Source organism: Dendrobates tinctorius, unplaced genomic scaffold (assembly GCF_039654945.1).
Source record: "Dendrobates tinctorius isolate UK_male_01 unplaced genomic scaffold, ASM3965494v1 ptg000309l, whole genome shotgun sequence".
Lineage (NCBI taxonomy): Eukaryota > Metazoa > Chordata > Amphibia > Anura > Dendrobatidae > Dendrobates > Dendrobates tinctorius.
In genome coordinates this window covers 1,868,083-1,887,499 of record NW_027361976.1, presented here as the reverse complement: position 1 = coordinate 1,887,499, position 19,417 = coordinate 1,868,083, and the positions used below count along the sequence as shown (strand labels likewise).

Below are 19,417 nucleotides of genomic sequence, written 5' to 3'. Positions count from 1 at the left end.
GTGCAGTTTTTAGAATGGTGTCACTTTTGTGTATTTTCTATCATATAGACCCCTCAAAGTGGCTTCAAATGTGATGTGGTCCTAAAAATAAAATGGTGTTGTAAAAATGAGAAATCGCTGGTCAACTTTTAACCCTTATAACTTCCTAACAAAAAAAAATTTTGGTTCCAAAATTGTGCTGATGTAAAGTAAACATGTGGGAAATGTTAGTTATCAAGTTTTTTGTGTGCCTTATCTCTGTGATTTAAGGGCATAAAAATTCAAAGTTGGAAAATTGCGAAATTTTCAAAATTTTCGCCAAATTTCCGTTTTTCTCACAAATAAACGCAAGTTATTTGAATGAAATTTTACCACTAACATGAAGTACAATATGTCACGAGAAAACAATGTCAGAATCACCGGGATCCATGGAAGCGTTCGAGAGTTATGACCTCATAAAGGTACAGTGGTCAGAATTGTAAAAATTGGCCCGGTCATGAACGTGCAAACCACCCTTGGGGGTGAAGGGGTTAAACTAGGGACGGGGGGAGGGTATTCCTTTTATAGGAGGGGAAAACAGTGCAGCTAGAGACCTGGGCACAAATAATGACGGTGGGGGTGGCATGGGGGGTGGGGTTAGAACAGTTAATAATTTAAGAAAGAATAGAGGTACAGAGAGATACATAAAGTGCATGTATACTAATGCCAGAAGCCTCGCCAACAAGATGGAGGAATTGGAGTTAATGTTGTTGGAACATAATTATGACATGGTGGGGATATCTGAGACATGGCTTGACGAGAGCCACGACTGGGCGGTTAATTTACAGGGCTATAGTCTGTTTAGAAATGACCGAACAAATAAGCGAGGGGGAGGCGTGTGTTTATATGTAAAATCATCCTTAAAACCCATCCTTCGTGATAATATATATGAATCTAATGAAATTGTAGAGTCCCTGTGGGTAGAGATAAGGGGAGGGGGGAAAAATAATAAATTACTGATAGGGGTTTGTTATAAGTCTCCAAAAATAATGGAAGCAACAGAGAATATCCTCATAAAGCAAATAGATGAAGCAGCGACTCAAGGAGAAGTCATTATTATTGGGGACTTCAACTACCCTGAAATACATTGGGGAACAGAAACCTACAGTTCCAGCAAAGGTAATAGGTTTCTGACAACGATGAGAGACAATTACCTTTCACAACTGGTTCAGGACCCAACAAGAGGGTGAGCACTGCTAGACCTAATATTAACCAACAGGCCAGACCGCATATCAAATGTAAGTGTTGAGGGTCACTTGGGTAATAGTGATCACAAATTAATAAGTTTTCATGTATCCTTTAATAAGAAGTGTAGTAGAGGGGTTACAAGGACACTAAACTTCAGGAAGGCAAATTTCCAACGGATGAGAGATGATCTTGGTGCAATTAACTGGGACGATATCCTGAGACATAAAAATACACAAAGAAAATGGGAGAAGTTTATTAGCATCCTGAATAGGACCTGTGCACAATATATACCGTATGGGAATAAACATGCGAGAAATAGGAAGAAACCACTATGGCTAAATAGAGCTGTAAGGCTAGTTTCACACTTGCTTTTTTTTGCAGCGCGTTTTTCCCGCAAAAAAACGCATTGAAAAAACGCATACAACTGCTGCGTTTTTTTCAAGCATTTTTATGAGCATGCACGAAAAAAACGCAGCGTTTTTATGCGTTTTTATGCGTTTTTATGCGTTTTTATGCGTTTTTATGCGTTTTTATGCGTTTTTATGCGTTTTTATGCGTTTTTATGCGTTTTTATGCGTTTTTATGCGTTTTTATGCGTTTTTATGCGTTTTTATGCGTTTTTATGCGTTTTTATGCGTTTTTAGTTTTTTCCAACATTAGGTGGCCCCTCACACTAACCCAAACCATACTTAACACTAACCCTGACCCTAAACCCTAACCCTGACCCTAACCCTTAACCAAACCATACTTAACCCTAACTAACCTTAACCCTGACCCTAACCCTTAACCAAACCATACTTGACCCTGACCCTAACCCTTAACCAAACCATACCTAACCCTGACCCTAACCCTTAACCAAACCATACCTGACCCTGACCCTAACCCTTAACCAAACCATACTTAACCCTAACCCTGACCCTAACTCCAACCCTGACCCTGACCCTTAACCAAACCATACTTAACCCTAACCCCAACCCTAACCCTGACCCTAACCCTAACCCCCCTTTACTAACCCTAACTCTAACCCAAACCCCTAAATTCCATGGTTAACAAAAAAAAACGCATGTGCAAAAAAAGCATACATGAGCATGCCAGTGCGCATGTATGCGCATCCATAGGCTATAATGGCCATTTTTAGCGCAAAACGTGCGCATGCGCTTTTTTGCAGGGCCAAAAAATGCAACATGCTGCGTCTGGAAAATACAAACGCACACCCCAAAAAAACGCAGCGCATGAAAATCGCATACATGCGCTTACCAGCGCGCAGGTATGCGCACCCATGTTAAATATAGGGGAAAAAACGCATGCGCACATATGCGTTTTTTTCCAGCGCTAAAAAACGCAAATGTGAAACCAGCCTTCGGGGCGCAATAAGGGACAAAAATAAAGCATTTAGCTAATTAAAGCAAGTAGGTAGTGATGAGGCATTAACTAAATACAGAAAATTAAATAAATTCTGTAAAAAGCAAATCAAGACAGCAAAAATTGAGACAGAGAGACTCATTGCCAGAGAAAGTAAAAATAATCCCAAAATATTCTTTAACTACATAAATAGTAAGAAACTAAAAAATGATAGTGTTGGCCCCCTTAAAAATAGTCTGGGTGAAATGGTGGATGAGGAAAAAGCCAATATGCTAAATGACTTTCTTTCAACAGTGTTTACACAAGAAAATCCCATGACGGATAACATGATCAGGGATAAAAATTCTCTGTTAAATGTCACCTGCTTAACCCAGCAGGAAGTATGGCGGCGTCTAAAAATCACTAAAATTGACAAATCCCCGGGCCCGGATGGGATACACCCCTGAGTACTGCAGGAATTAAGCACAGTCATAGATGGACCATTATTTTTAATCTTTAAAGATTCCATAATAACAGGGTCTGTACCACAGGACTGGCGTATAGCAAATGTGGTGCCAATATTCAAAAAGGGGACAAAAACTGAACTTGGAAATTATAGGCCAGTAAGTTTAACCTCAACTGTGGGTAAAATCCTGGAGGGTTTTCTAAAAGATACTATACTGGAGTATCTGGAGAAGAATAACCTCATGACCCAATATCAACATGGGTTTACAAGGGACCGTTCCTGTCAGACTAATCTGATAAGCTTTTATGAAGAGGTAAGTTCCGGACTGGACCAAGGGAATGCAGTGGATGTGGTGTACATGGACTTTTCAAAAGCTTTTGATACGGTGCCACACAAAAGGTTGATACATAAAATGAGAACAATGGGGATAGGGGAAAATATGTGTAGGTGGGTTAAGAGCTGGCTCAGGGATAGGAAACAAAGGGTGGTTATTAATGGAGCACACTCAGACTGGGTCACGGTTAGCAGTGGTAATGACCTTGTAGGGGGCATAGAGAGTAGAATTTCAATATTTGCAGATGACACTAAACTCTGCAGGGTAATCAATACAGAGGAGGACTATCTTATATTACAGGAGGATTTATGTAAACTAGAAGCTTGGGCTGATAAATGGCAAATGAGCTTTAATGGGGATAAATGTAAGGTCATGCACTTGGGTAGAACGAACAAGATGTATAATTATGTGCTTAATTGTAAAACACTGGGCAAAACAGTCACTGAAAAAGACCTGGGTGTATGGGTGGACGACAAACTCACATTTAGCGGCCAGTGTCAGGCAGCTGCTGCAAAGGCAAATAAAATAATGGGATGCATTAAAAGAGGCATAGATGCTCATGAGGAGAACATAATTTTACCTCTATATAAGTCACTAGTGCGACCACACTTAGAATACTGTGTACAGTTCTGGTCTCCGGTGTATAAGAAAGACATAGCTGAACTGGAGCGGGTGCAGAGAAGAGCGACCAAGGTTATTAGGGAACTAGGGGGTCTGCAATACCAAGACAGGTTATTACATTTGGGGTTATTTGGTTTGGAGAATCGAAGGCTTAGGGGTGATCTTATTACAATGTATAAATATATGCGGGGACAATACCAAGAGCTTTCTAATGATCTTTTTACTCTTAGACCTGTGACGGGGACAAGGGGGCATCCTCTACGTCTGGAGGAAAGAAGGTTCAAGCATACTCAGACGTGGATTCTTTACTGTAAGAGCAGTGAGACTATGGAACTCTCTGCCATATGATGTTGTAATGAGTGATTCCCTACTAAAATTTTTCCTTAGTATTGCGTTGATCCAGGGAGCAAGTCTGATTGCCGTATGTGGAGTCAGGAAGGAATTTTTTTCCCCAATGTGAAGCTTACTTGTTGCCACATGGGGGTTTTTGCCTTCCTCTGGATCAACATGATAGGATATGGGTTGAACTAGATGGACTTAAAGTCTCCCTTCAACCTTAATAACTATGTTACTATGTTACTATGAGATGTGCAGCCACGATGATGTGAGCATTATTTTTTTTTTTTTTTTGAGCACGATAGATACTAGATTAGGACCCGAGCATGCTCAAACACCTTATCCCAGCACGGTCTCTCATCACTAGTAGAAATCTTTCAGTTGTGGTTTTTTTTTTTTTTTTTTTTTTTTTTTTTTTTTTTTTTTATCCTGGAAAAATGTTCAGTGGAGTCAACCCCCCCCAATTTGAAAGGGATTGCTTTTTTTTTTTTTTTTTTCTATACAGGACTAGCTTAGAAAAACAAAACCTAAACTTCAACCTGCTGTTCCTAAACTATTGACCACAGGCAACATTGTTTGTGTGATGGACTATTTTTCTGCAGGGCATCTATCTGTTCAAGCTTGTCTTGGGCAAATGGCCAAATTAAGTTTCTGGTAGTAATGATCTGTCACCTGGAAGGAGCGTGCATCGGGTGCTCAGCCAATATGGGTTTTGTTCCAAGGTAACCTAGTAATAATACCCCCCCCCCCCCCTGCTGTAACTTTGTCAAAAAGGGCCAACTTCCGTTATAGGAGCTGAGTCACTGTGTGGCGTGCTGAACAGTAATTAGCTCTTTAATCTTTCACAAGCCTGGGCATTTCTAATACCCTATGCTAGGCGAGAATTTATACATGTTGCATGTGGAGGGGTTTGTGTTTTATGGGTCATTCTCTGGACGGTCACAGAATGTGGAAAGAGGGCGGATTTAAAAGGAATCTGTCCGTAGGATCACCCCTTCTAAGCCATCTATATGGGTGTGCAGGTCATAAGAAGCTGAATAAAAATGATGCTATGATATCTGCAATCTGATGACTTAGGCTGGAGTCACACATAGCTACTCACCAGCAATCTTGACAACGATATCAATGTGTCAGGATCGCTGGTGAGCTGTCAGACAGCTTCACCAGCGATCAGCACAGCGACGCCTGGCGTCGCTGTGTACGTTAGTTACCAGCGCGCTGATGCAGGAAGCTGGTAATTAACGTACACATCGGCTATCTAAGGGATGCACGTCCCTTGGATACCCGATGTGTACATTAGTTACCAGCAGATCGCTGGTCTCCCGCCTGTCACATGCAGCGATGCGTGGTGACCAGCGGGAGACAGCTGCCAAAAAAAAGTCCTGGCCTTTCTTGTAGTGATCAGCGATACCGGCAGGGGGGCCGGTCGCTGATCACTGTCACACACAGCGATCTTGCTGGTGAGATCGCTGTTGTGTCACAAAAATTGTGACTCGCTAGCGAGATCGCTGTGTGTGACGGGGCCTTTATTCCATAGACCTCTACAGTTTTCTTACATGTAAATGAGCTGTGCAAGACTAATCTGCCTTCATTGTTTGTTTTTAAGGGGTTGTCTGGCCTTAATCTACATCAAAGCTGTGTGTGATTATAACTGACACATCTGCAGGTTCCTCTCCGCTTTCAGCTCACAGGCACAGGGGTGCAGTATAACAGAGCTGTGAGAGATACAGCAAATGTGTTTTGTAGGGAGACAATTCAGTTCTCGCTGTAGCATGTATGGCTGTCCGGTGCCTTTAAGACTGACATAAAATAGGAAGCACATGGTTGTAAAGTATAAACTGTACTCAGTCTGTGCTATTATTTTTCTTTTTCTTCCTCTAGGGTTGACTTCAATGTTCCAATGAAAAATAACCAGATTACTAACAACCAAAGGTAAGTGATGCATGAGCAACTAGGACCCCCATTCTTGACTGTTCAGTGGAAACATTATAAAGTGCAAGCCTGTGCGTCTACGGACTTACTGTAATTCTATAGGAGATGAATCCCCCACCTATTCTCCTGAATCTCCGATATGCACTTCTAAGCCTGCATAATGGAGGTCTCTGCCTATATCAGGACTATGAACATGAAGACCTAATAAAGGGATGTTAGTTTTGCAAAAAGTCTTGTATAATTGAACATGGAAAGGGAAAAATCTATTGACAGATGTACACTTTAGGACTGTAACATGTCCGTATGAGCCAAGCCTAGCTGCATGGCTTCTGTTTCATGGTGCTATGATGGCTGTGCTGGACCTGTTTTCAGAGCAAGTACACTCGCTTACAGTGGGGTCTGCCTGGTTTTTGTTTGTTCTGGTATTTTCCAATTTCTAGTTCCAGTGACTTTCTTGGATTGTACCCCTGTACACTCATTCTAGAGACCTGTCATAACTGACCTCCTCTGGTGCTTGGTGATCTGTTCTTCGCAGGTTATGTTCATGTCCATTTCTTAGGCTGGGTTCATACTGCGTTATGGCAGTCCGTTAGACGGACTGCGTTACACCGCGGCCATTAACCCCTATTGGGCGCATTGCCAATGCATGCCATAATCGGCATGCGCTAGCGAAGTGCCGTCGTTCAGTGACGGACCCAGGCTGCAGTGTCTGAGGGTCCGTCAACACTATGCCTTGAATGGGCTACCTTAACGCAGTATGAACCTGGCCTTAGCCTTGTTTATTACCATTTCTGCCTAATCGTAAATCCTTCATTGATTTAACAAGGATTGTAGTAGCTATCGGACATTTTTCTGGCTCTCTAAACTGCTGATGTCTGTCCCTTATCTCCAGGATTAAGGCTGCCGTCCCCAGTATCCAGCACTGCTTGGACCATGGTGCTAAATCCGTTGTCCTCATGAGCCACCTTGGTCGGCCGGATGGCATCCCCATGCCTGACAAGTACTCCCTTGCACCAGTAGCTGTGGAACTGAAGTCTCTTATGAAGAGGTAATGGCTTTTTTCATGTATTTTCCAGCACTCAGTCCTTTAATAAAGTGACTTTTTGTTTTTTTGCCTATTTTCACTCCTCCATATGAACACGTGACCTTACAATCAGCAGCAATCAAAGACTCTAGATCTCGGTGATTGCGTGTTACATATAGTAGCAGGTTTGTCCTTTATTTTAGCATCAGTCCGGGCATACATTTGGCCTAGGGCTACCCGACGACTTAGGCAGTGCAATATTTAATTGCTGCTAAAATCACAGGTGATGATGAATGCTTCTTGCCTTGACATCCTGTAAGTCTTTTGGCTACTGTTGTCGCTGTCATTTGTGATTTTACCAGCACAGCGGTGCTATTGCGATGTTGCTTGCCCAAAGCCACTGTATAGCTGTGCTCAGTTGTTGCTGGTCCCATTGAGAATGGATAAAGCAGAGCTGCACATCCTCAACCTCCGATCCATTCCGATAACATCAGATCGTAGGACAGACCCATGTTCTTTCATACATTGTACAGAGATGTGGTGTTCCTGAAGGACTGTGTGGGAGCAGAAGTGGAGGCTGCGTGTGCTGATCCAGCGCCTGGGACTGTGCTTCTTCTGGAGAACTTGAGGTTCCATGTTGAGGAAGAGGGAAAAGGCAAAGACTCAGCAGGGAACAAGGTGAGAAACTGCCGACTGCTTCTAGCCGATCGTTCCCCCACCAACCAGTTTGTCTTGCACGTTCCCTGAGAACAGCCGCAGGCATTAGTCTGCTCTCTCTACTGAATGTGGGGTCCATAGATGATTAAACCTGATCCTATCTGCTGGGCTCACGACCTCGTGACATTTTACTGAAGGTCAAGTAAAGAGTCTTAGACATTTTCTATTTTTAACACGGCTGACCCGGTGTAACATACTGTCCTGGAGTATTTCCCCTACTGTACAGCTGGATGAATGCTGACCTATACTTCTGTGACCTTTACTGACTGAAATGGGAGAACCAGCATGTGAACTGGTAGAGCGCTCCCTTGTGCACGATACGTGGAGACCCAGATGGTCTTATTTTCTGCTTAGCTAATATTCTATACATCCGAGGAATAATAGGACATATTCATGTAATGCATCAGTCTAATTAGCAGCTTGTAAAGTAAAATTCTACGTTTTGTTAAAGTGCTTTGAATTTTTGCATTCCTAAAAAAAAAAAAAAAAGCATTTCCTCCATGCCTAAATCTGTGCAGAATAAAGCACCCTGTTTTTCTCAGCACAGTTTCCAAAAGCCCTTTTAAAGTGGCCATCTGGTGAAACCTATGATATCTTATTGATCAGTGGGGGTCCGACCACTGTTACCTGCACCATTTGGCGGAACAGGGCACTTTTATCTCTGTAAGCCTGGATCGCTGCTCCATTAACTTCCTGTGGGGCTGCGGAGTGTTGCTCTCTGCTGGTCAGACGTGACCTGATGCTCCATATTGTAACTTGGTTCAAGGTTTACCATCTGTTTAAAGTTCCCCTATCTGCCAATTAGTGGGCCCTGACTGCTGGGACCCAAACTGATCAGTAAGTTTATCACCACTTTGCTGATAACTTGTTTCTCTGAACAACCCCTTTAATAAGTGTCATGCTGAGTATTGCACCTCTTTCCAGGTGGATTTTACATGGCACATAGCGTCATTAAATGGGGCTAATACACATGCCGCTATCTCATGTTTAGACCCACAGAAGAAGCCCAAACTTCTGCTCTGGATTCTCGAGGATAAATAATCTTCAATGTGTGAATATACACCCTGTAAATCTGTGTTGAAATTTAAACCTAAATTTGGCATGAGTATTCTTCAACACTTATGGCCACTGATCAAAGACCTATTGCCATGTTTTTATTTTTTTCTGGTTTTATGTGGGCAGATTATATAATATATGTATTATATTATTAAGCAATCCCCACCCACTGGCGGATGGAGAGCGGGGTTACAGAGGAAAAGTGCTGGACACAGATGGAGAGCAGTGCTGTGGAGGGATAGAACAGGATGATACATGGAGAGTGGGGCTGCAGATCGTGATGACAGGTGGAAAGCGGGGCTGATGAGGGAGAGAGCCGGGCTGTGGAGGGAGAGAGCGGGATGGCAGCTACTCTGCCCGGGCAATGCTGGGCTCTTCAGCTAGTTTACTATAATGGTCACTTCCATTCTTGCTTTCAGACCAAGGCAGATCCTGCAAAAGTGGAAGCTTTCAGGGCATCTCTGTCCAAGCTTGGAGATGTCTATGTCAATGATGCTTTTGGGACTGCACACAGAGCCCACAGGTAATGACGCGACAGGTTCCATGTATATGATGTGCTGTTTTCACCTTCAGAAAAAAGCTCTGCAAATTGATTCCTTCCTCTGTGTCTGTATCCATCTCCTGAGAACCTGCACAGTAGCAGGAGGGCCGGGAGGGAATACATACTGATGCTTCAAGAAAACAAAGTGCCGTCTGTGTCTGATCTCGGGGAGTTTGCCGCCCACAATGCTCTTTTATTTGATATAATATAAGCAGCATTTCATCTTGCAAACAAGGAGATCACAGATCATCTCCTGTAACCACAAAGCTTTTGGGACATTATTATTAATCCAAAAATATTCAGGATTGAGAGTCCTCAGTAGTTGATACCTTTTAATGGCTAACTGAAAAGATGGTAATACATTGCAAGCTTTCGAGACTACTCAGGTCTCTTCATCAGGCTAGACTAATACAAAATCTGAAGTCACATATTTATGCACAATACAGCCTCCATTTTTTCTAGGCTGTATTGTGCATAAATATGTGACTTCAGATTTTGTATTAGTCTAGCCTGATGAAGAGACCTGAGTAGTCTCGAAAGCTTGCAATGTATTACCATCTTTTCAGTTAGCCATTAAAAGGTATCAACTACTGAGGACTCTCAATCCTGAATATTTTTCTATCTACTGGCTAACACGGTACAAAGATATACATCTTTCCTGTATTATTAATCCAGTGTCTTTTCTTCTCAATTGATCTGTGCAGGTTTTTTATTTATTCATTTTTCTTTTCTTCTCTGCTGCTATCAGAATTCTTGTAGTTTTTATTACAAAATGCAGAACATTTACTGTTCAGTTTCGCCTACACTGGCCTAACACTTCTGTGAGCAATGTGGTCTGGGTTGTGGAGGCGGAAGTTCTCCATTTACCAATTTGTAGGGTTGGATGCTCTCGTTGGTAGATGCAATATTCCAGATACTACCCATTCTTCTATTTCTATTGAAAACCTCTGCGGGGAGAAAATTCATATTGCTTTAGGTTTTTCACATATTTACTATTTCACCCTATGATATAATCTAAAGGCTTCCATAAAGTCAGCCCACCTATAGCTGTGAGATCGACCAAAAGTCTGTGTATGGGGGGCCTCCCGACTCTCCCCTTACCAGTGATGTCAGGTGGGTGAGAAGGATCTTGCATGTTGGATTTCCAATGTCCTGTTATTCTCCTAGTATAAAAGTCGCAATCAGAAGTCTGGCCTCTTTTTCTCATGGAGAACACAGGAGCTGAGCCAAGCAGTGTGTGTGTGTGTGTGTGTGTGTGTGTGTGTGTGTGTGTGTTGTGTTTTTGTTTTCTTTTTGTTTTTTTTTTCCGCCCTCCCTCTTATTTGGGTGGGGTGAGTCAGGAGAGATGGCTGTCAGCCAAATTATTATCTGGCCACAATCTATTTAATTAGGGGACCATAAGTTTGGGACCAAAGATTCCTGCGGGTCCAGGTTCTAATTATGGCCTTATACTGCATGAATTGCATTAAAAGGAGTGCTGTAATTTTTCCTCTTGGTCACTGATAAAAATAAATTAAATAAAAAAAAAAAAAAAAAAAAAAATTGGGTGCTGGTCCAGGCAGCCATAAGCAGGCTCATCTGCTTCACATTCTCTTTTTATTGTTCCGCTGCCCCTACTTCTAGTAATCGGAGCCCCAGTGGTCAGACACAAACTGATCTCCTAACCAGTAAATGTTTCACTTTAAAGAGTTAATAGTTTATATAATCAAATCCTGCATATGACTCCTACAGTATAGGGAAACCTGACGTGCTAGTGTATGGCGGGCACGGTGTGGGGGCAACGCTGCCTTCAGCAATCTGCCTACTAACATGATGTTTCTACCCCTCTTAGCTCCATGGTAGGAGTTAATCTGCCCCAGAGAGCTGCTGGGTTCCTAATGAAGAAAGAACTTGATTATTTCGCCAAGGCTTTGGAGAACCCAGAGAGACCATTCCTTGCCATCCTTGGAGGGTAAGCATTAATTAACATTATTGTGCTCTTTTATATACAGTGGGGCAAAAAAGTATTTTGTCAGTCAGCAATAGTGCAAGTTCCACCACTTAAAAAGATGAGAGGCGTCTGTAATTTACATCATAGGTAGACCTCAACTATGGGAGACAAACTGAGGAAAAAAAATCAAGAAAATCACATTGTCTGTTTTTTTTTTTTTTTTTTTTTTTTTTCCTTTTATTTGCATATTATGGTGGAAAATAAGTATTTGGTCAGAAACAAAATTTCATCTCAATACTTTGTGATATATCCTTTGTTGGCAATGACAGAGGTCAAACGTTTTCTGTAAGTCTTCACAAGCTTGCCACACACTGTTGTTGGTATGTTGGCCCATTCCTCCATGCAGATCTCCTCTAGAGCAGTGATGTTTTTGGCTTTTCGCTTGGCAACACGGACTTTCAACTCCCTCCAAAGGTTTTCTATAGGGTTGAGATCTGGAGACTGGCTGGGCCACTCCAGGACCTTGAAATGCTTCTTACGAAGCCACTCCTTCGTTGCCCTGGCGGTGTGCTTTGGATCATTGTCATGTTGAAAGACCCAGCCACGTTTCATCATCAATGCCCTTGCTGATGGAAGGAGGTTTGCACTCAAAATCTCACGATACATGGCCCCATTCATTCTTTCATGCACCCGGATCAGTCGTCCTGGCCCCTTTGCAGAGAAACAGCCCCAAAGCATGATGTTTCCACCACCATGCTTTACAGTAGGTATGGTGTTTGATGGATGCAACTCAGTATTCTTTTTCCTCCAAACACGACAAGTTGTGTTTCTACCAAACAGTTCCAGTTTGGTTTCATCAGACCATAGGACATTCTCCCAAAACTCCTCTGGATCATCCAAATGCTCTCTAGCAAACTTCAGACGGGCCCAGACATGTACAGGCTTAAGCAGTGGGACACGTCTGGCACTGCAGGATCTGAGTCCATGGTGGCGTAGTGTTACTTATGGTAGGCCTTGTTACATTGGTCCCAGCTCTCTGCAGTTCATTCACTAGGTCCCCCCGCGTGGTTCTGGGATTTTTGCTCACCGTTCTTGTGATCATTCTGACCCCACGGGGTGGGATTTTGCGTGGAGCACCAGATCGAGGGAGATTATCAGTGGTCTTGTATGTCTTCCATTTTCTAATTATTGCTCCCACAGTTGATTTCTTCACTCCAAGCTGGTTGGCTATTGCAGATTCAGTCTTCCCAGCCTGGTGCAGGGCTACAATTTTGTTTCTGGTGTCCTTTGACAGCTCTTTGGTCTTCACCATAGTGGAGTTTGGAGTCAGACTGTTTGAGGGTGTGCACAGGTGTCTTTTTATACTGATAACAAGTTTAAACAGGTGCCATTACTACAGGTAATGAGTGGAGGAAAAAGGAGACTCTTAAAGAAGAAGTTACAGGTCTGTGAGAGCCAGAAATCTTGATTGCTTGTTTCTGACCAAATACTTATTTTCCACCATAATATGCAAATAAAAGGAAAAAAAAAACAGACAATGTGATTTTCTGGATTTTTTTTTTTTTTTCTCAGTTTGTCTCCCATAATTGAGGTCTACCTATGATGTAAATTACAGACACCTCATCTTTTTAAGTGGTGGAACTTGCACTATTGCTGACTGACTAAATACTTTTTTGCCCCACTGTACCTGGTAATGTCTTCTCCAGCTCACCCACCAGTGATTACTTGGCCTGCAGTGATGACATCCTGTACATACATTTGACAGCTGAAGCCATTCTTTGGCCTCTTAGTCGTATTTCAGGTTCTCTTGATTCAGGGATCACAACCGTGCATGGCACACCATCGCTGCAGCACAGTAAGACTGGCAGGAACCCCCAGATTGGCCAAACAGGATCTATGGGAGATTAATTTAAATGTTATTAGACTGAAGCTGTTGCGTCGATCCTGGACAATCCTTAAAGTGTCTGAAACGTAGCATTTTATACTACTTGCTGTTTTCCCTTAGGCACTTTGATACAGTAAAGGTACTGTCACACTTAGCGATGTACCAGCGATCCCGACCAGCGATATGACGCGGTCAGGATCGCTGGTACATCGCTAAGTGGTCGCTAGTGAGCTGCCACATAGGCAGATCTCACTAGCGACATCGCTGGGGACGGGGGTCGTTACTTACCTGTCACACCAGGCGATCCTGCGTCCTTCCGCCCGGCTCCACGCGTCGCTCGTCTCCACAGGAAGCGCCGCAGGAAGCTGACGACGAGAAACAGTCCTGGACGTTCTCGCGCGATCAGCGATAACCAGCGGGGGGAGCGGGTAGTAGGTAAGTATCAGACATAGCGATATCGCTAGCAATATCGCTATAACGTCACAAGTTATAGCGATATTGCTAGCGATATCTTAGTGTGACAGGCCCTTAATTGAGGTCTGTATGTGTAATGACCAAATCTGTGAGTTGTACTCCTGATCCACTTCAAAAATGTCTGTAAAAAGTGAATAACTTTGTGTTTTAAAACCACACACACACACACACACACACACACACACACACGGTAGTTGAATACATCCCTTATAGTGATAGTACTACAGCTGCAGTGCAACAGATTAGTTCATGTACATTCATGCTCCAGCTGCTTTTGTGCTGAACCATTGACTTTGCCCTTTGCTGCAGGTCTCTGCTTCATGTTGGAAACCGCTGAGTAAGCAGTGGGATGTCTGTAGAATAAGCTGCCGTAGAGCTGTCTGCTCTTCTTGCTGCCGTCATTGCTGGTACTCCATAGTATTGGAGGGAACTGTGCAGAGTCTACAAAACTTCTAGATCTAATGCTGGAGAATCTTAGAATCGGAATATTTTACCTGCTTCCCAATATACGTAAGCTAGGAGTGGGGAGACTCTCTGAAATCTCACAATGGGTAGAGAGTTCTTTAATCTGCTGGTAAGCAAAACAGCCAGCGATCTACTGGACACGATGGGCTTATTGAACAAGTGATCTACCACAGGTGCCCTCCGTAAGGCACCATACTACCCACTATGGATGTGGAATGGAATCCCTATGTTCTAACATCCCATGTGGACTGGCTGCCTGCCAAAACCATGTTGAAGCCATTGTGATTCCTTCGGAGTCTGTAACAAGTCACTACATTTTATACTAGTTCAATGTTGTTTTTATTTTTTTTTTTGAGGATATGGAGCTACAATGAACTAGAAACACTATGGGTAGCAAAATGCCACCCTAGTACACCAAGCTTTTCATGGCAAAAGTGGAAAATGACTCTCAAGCATCCTGTTCCACCAAACCCTTGGCCCACTTTGGATACATTGATCACTTCAGAGTGAACTGGAGTAACTAAAAAAAAAATGGAAGCCATACAATTCCATGAAATATTCAGTGTTTCATCCCACCATAAACTGGACACTGGTCCACTCATATTCAGAAATCCACTTTCTGTACACCACCATAAAAATTAAACTGTTTAATAGATGTCCCTGTATCACACAACTAGAAGTTGTCCTGGATACTTCAGATGGGTCTGATTCCACCCCAAACACAGAAATTCGTTCATTTTCTACAGGCATGCCAGCTGACATAATCCCATCTGTTCTAGCACGCTAGAAAGAGATAAACGCCTGACCTTTTTACATCAAGGCTACCATCTCGCCTGTTGATGATCCGATCATTAGAGCAACCAGGATCCTCAAGTCAGGTACGTTGACCATAGAGGTAAATAATCTTGTACCTATGGCAATGACCTACAGTTCACAGCTAGAAAACCTCACCATATCTAACACAAGACTGACCCCAGTATTCAAAGACCCTCCTTCCTAGGTTTAACATAACTCTGAAACTTAAAGATAATGATCAGAAGCTCGGTGCCATCTGATGCACTTAAAGGAATCTATTTGTCACTGGTTTACCGCGACAGAGGATCCAGAAGACCACAGCGTCTGAGTTCTCCTTCTCTTGCACTGATTAGAAGCACTTCACCTTCATATTAAACGGTGTAAATTACTTTTGGCATATTACCTTGTTAGTCTGGTTGGCGTATTACGGTACACTACTACTCCCTTCACTAGGTGAGAGAAGGGTACAGACAGAGGGCGGATTCAGGAGCTAAGGCGAGGTACGTGGCCCCAGCCTCTTCACCATCAGAAGTAATCCGGGGAACATACCGAGCTAGGGCGCCCCTAGTGATGGGGACAGTGAAGGAGCCCCTGGTCCCAGGACACCTGACAAGAGTCATGACACTATCCCCTGTAAAACCTGTACTCTTATGAGGACCACAGACAGGACACAGATTCCCCAATGTGCAGCAGGATGAGATTCCTGGGACATTCACATGCTCTGCATCCAACGTTGTGGTATACTGAATTCTGTGTACAGAGTGTCTGTCAAGAAATGGGATAGACTGTAGACCCGACAAACCATATAACGTTTTCATGTGGAAAAGCAACTTCAAATCACAAAGGAACAGAAGGGTCTGAATACAAACTTCTGACAAACTTTGAAACTCAACAGAGGACTAAATGTGTTAGGGTGCTGTTACACCTAGCGATGCACCAGCGATATGACGCGGTCAGGATCGCTGGTGCATCGCTAAGTGGTCGCTAGTGAGCTGCCACACAGGCAGATCTCACCAGCGACATCGCAGGGGACGGGGATCGCTACTTACCTGTCAGACGCGGCGATCCTGCGTCCTCCCGCCCGGCTCCACGCGTCGCTCGTCGTCACAGCAGGAAGCGCCGCAGGAAGTGGCCGACGAGGAATGATCCAGCAGCTTCTCGCGCTATCAGCGATAATCAGCGGGGGAGCCGGTCGCAGCTAAGTATCACATGCAGCGATATCGCTAGCAATATCACTGCAACGTCACAAAATCGGTGACTTTACAGCGATATTGCTAGCGATATCGCAGTGTGTAACGGGGGCTTTACAGAAATTTGTCTTACTACCTTTGAGGAATCTGCTCCAGAAACTGGGAGGCCTTCAGCAATCTGATCTTGCTTCAATCTAGGGACAATAAAACCTTTTTCACGCTGCTCATCTAAACGTATTAAGGGTAAGTTCACACTGGGCGTTTTTGCTGCTATTTTTCTGCTGCAAATCCTGATTTCTTGGCAGGAAAGAAGCTGCGGCAATAACGCAGGTTTTGGTTTGTTTTTTTGGGCTAACTTATGTTTCTTTGTGCTTAGCGCCCCTGTGACTTTTCTGCAGAAAAAATGCTGCAAATGATAACTGCGTTTTTGCAGCGTTGAACAACACCTATTCAAGCCAATGGGTGAAAAAACGCTGAAAGAAGTGACATGCCTTACGTCCAAAAACGCAGCAAAGCACAAAATCCCGATGACCCCAAAAATAGTGTGTGCATGAGATTTCTGAAATCTCATAGGCTTTGCTGGTAATGGAAAAAGCAGCTGAAAATTAGCATAAAAAAGCAGCAAAAAAGTCCTGTGTGAACTTACCCTTATTGTGTCATGCTCTGGACCCCTTTTTTCCTTCAAAAATGGATAAACAGCTTTTCAATCCAATTGCAGATAATCATGATGTTAATCCATTGAAAAGATACAAATTGCTAAAATGGAGAGGGAGACCTCCGTGAAACCTATGTATTTCAAACGCCAAACATTCTCAATCCTGGATTAATCATACCTGGCTGGATTAAGAATATTTGGCATTCAAAATGCGTAGGTTTCACAGAGGTCTTCTTTTATTTTTGCAATGTGTAGCTTTTTAATGAATTAACAGAAACATCACAATTAGATCTGGATTTGGACTCTGAATTTTTTTTTTTTTTTTTTTGGACAGCGGTATGACCCAAAAATAAAGAAATGCAGTCATGTGAATGTAGCCTTACTGATCAATCCATCTTGCTGGCATTATAGCTCAGCCACTTGGATACCAATGAACATAATTTAGTATTGCATTGATCTTAAAGGCCCCCCAATTTTCATAAGTAGAATGCAGAGTTAATCTGTAAGAGCAACTTGTATATTGTAGGGCATAAACTGTAATTGTTTTACTGTATTACAAGGCTAGCTATTCATTTGAAATGTATTCTTCAATGTCTGACTGGCTGCAGCCTCCCCTGCTAAAGAAGCTCTCATCATCCTCCGCCTCCCCTCAAAGTTTTTATCCTCTTAATATATTGCAATCATTGTATTGCATAGCACTATATACTTACAATTGCTCATTCTGCCTTTCTACTGGACTAATTCTGCTCCCTGTAGAAACAGTAAGTCTCTTGTCCCTGCAGAAATCACTCCCCTCTTCAGCTGCTCTCTATTTTCTTTCCCCTTACATCATCTGTATTTGTTCACCAACTGTTAAATTTTCCCCTGGGGGAGAAGTAAATGCTCCTGTGCTTGTGAATGAGAGAAATAATTCTACCGCGATCTCTTGGCTCAGTGACGGTTAGATAATCTCCATTGTACAAGTCAGATTTAGGACAGTTTCAAGGACGTATAAATCTCTAGGTGTTTTCTTATCTATGTATTCTTCTTTCTTTCTCAGGGCCAAGGTCAAGGACAAGATCCAGCTCATCAATAACATGCTGGATAAAGTGAATGAAATGATCATCGGTGGAGGCATGGCATTCACCTTCTTGAAAGTATTAAACAACATGGAGGTACATTTTGTGGCAGCCCCCCCCCCCCTTCCCACCTTTCTCTCCAAGAGAGCTCACCTTCTTACTTTCCTAGCTGTTGTCAAAATGCAACTTTTTTTTTTTTTATTTTTTTATTCACAACTCCTAATTAAAGGCTACAAAAAGCAATTGCTGTCGATCAGGTTGTATGGTGTATGGGCGCACTGTGCTGCAAATAATTTAATTCTAAACTAACTGCTCCAGTTGGTGCTACTTCACTTATTATGAAGCAGGTTTCCTTTTTCGTTCATGCCTCTCCATTCCAAAGCTATGCCAGGACCGATTTGCATACTTACAGCCACATTCCGACTAGACGTGTCCAGCCTTCCTTGAGTTGCTTGTTCTGAGTGAGTCTGAGCCAATCTAGTCTGCATGTGACAACATGTATGTAAGTCAAATACTTGCGGTCACATGACTGCTCTCTATCTGCATTGGAGAATCCTGATAGTATTTACTGTATGAATTCACATTTCTGCAGCCACATAGAGTAACTGCATACTTGAGCCCCAAGCCTGGAAAACCCCTTTAAATATCACTTGTTACCTCCACAGGGTCAGACAAAACTAAAACTAATATAGTTAGTATTTTCACACGGTGTTCTGGCCCCATTGTGGCTTATTTCTGAACTTACCACAAAATGGGATTTGGGTGTATGCACCGACGTGACCGTAGACTATAATGGTGTTGACAGAGCAAATGTGTGCTCTATTGTGCATAATTTTCGGGTGTGTTTACTTACTGAAAGCGGACACTCAGACATAGTCTGGGTGTCCATCTCAAGTAGGCGTACACTCCCGAAAATGATGCACGATAGAGTGCACGTTCATTTGGTCAGCACCATTATAGTCTATGGCAGTGGTCCCCCAACCTTTTTTGCACCAGGGACCGGCTTCAAGCAAGACCATTCTTCCATGGCCCGGCAGGGCGGGGATGGAGGTGTGGCAGGGGTGGGGCTTTGGTCATAAGGGGGCGGGGCTATGGATGGGTTGTAGTTTAGTAGTCAGTGCATACTTATCATTTAATATAACATTTATAATGTGAATGTGACTCAACTCGCCATAGGTTTTGAATGAGTGGGAGCACTGGGCTTGTTTTCCTGCAACAAGATAGTCCCATATTTGACAAATATTCAAAAGGTGTACCACACAGGTAATCCCCCATATATATGATGGCCCGACACAGGTAATACCATCCTGTATACATGGCTCTGCTCCCACTCTCCCATCCTTGTATACATGGCTCTGCTCCCCTGTCCTCCCCCATCATACTTACCCTCA

The 19,417-nt window shown here is 43.0% G+C and overlaps 1 protein-coding gene across 1 annotated transcript in view; it reads left to right on the top strand.

The window, feature by feature from the left end:
* LOC141073628 (phosphoglycerate kinase 1) overlaps positions 1-19,417 on the top strand; it is a 48,350-nt gene that overhangs the window by 11,372 nt on the left and 17,561 nt on the right. Inside the window, exons 2-7 of the mRNA XM_073560942.1 lie at positions 6,186-6,236; positions 7,129-7,284; positions 7,794-7,938; positions 9,453-9,556; positions 11,406-11,525; positions 18,008-18,122. Coding sequence (XP_073417043.1) covers positions 6,186-6,236; positions 7,129-7,284; positions 7,794-7,938; positions 9,453-9,556; positions 11,406-11,525; positions 18,008-18,122 — 691 coding nt within the window. The remainder of the gene's footprint in view (positions 1-6,185; positions 6,237-7,128; positions 7,285-7,793; positions 7,939-9,452; positions 9,557-11,405; positions 11,526-18,007; positions 18,123-19,417) is intronic.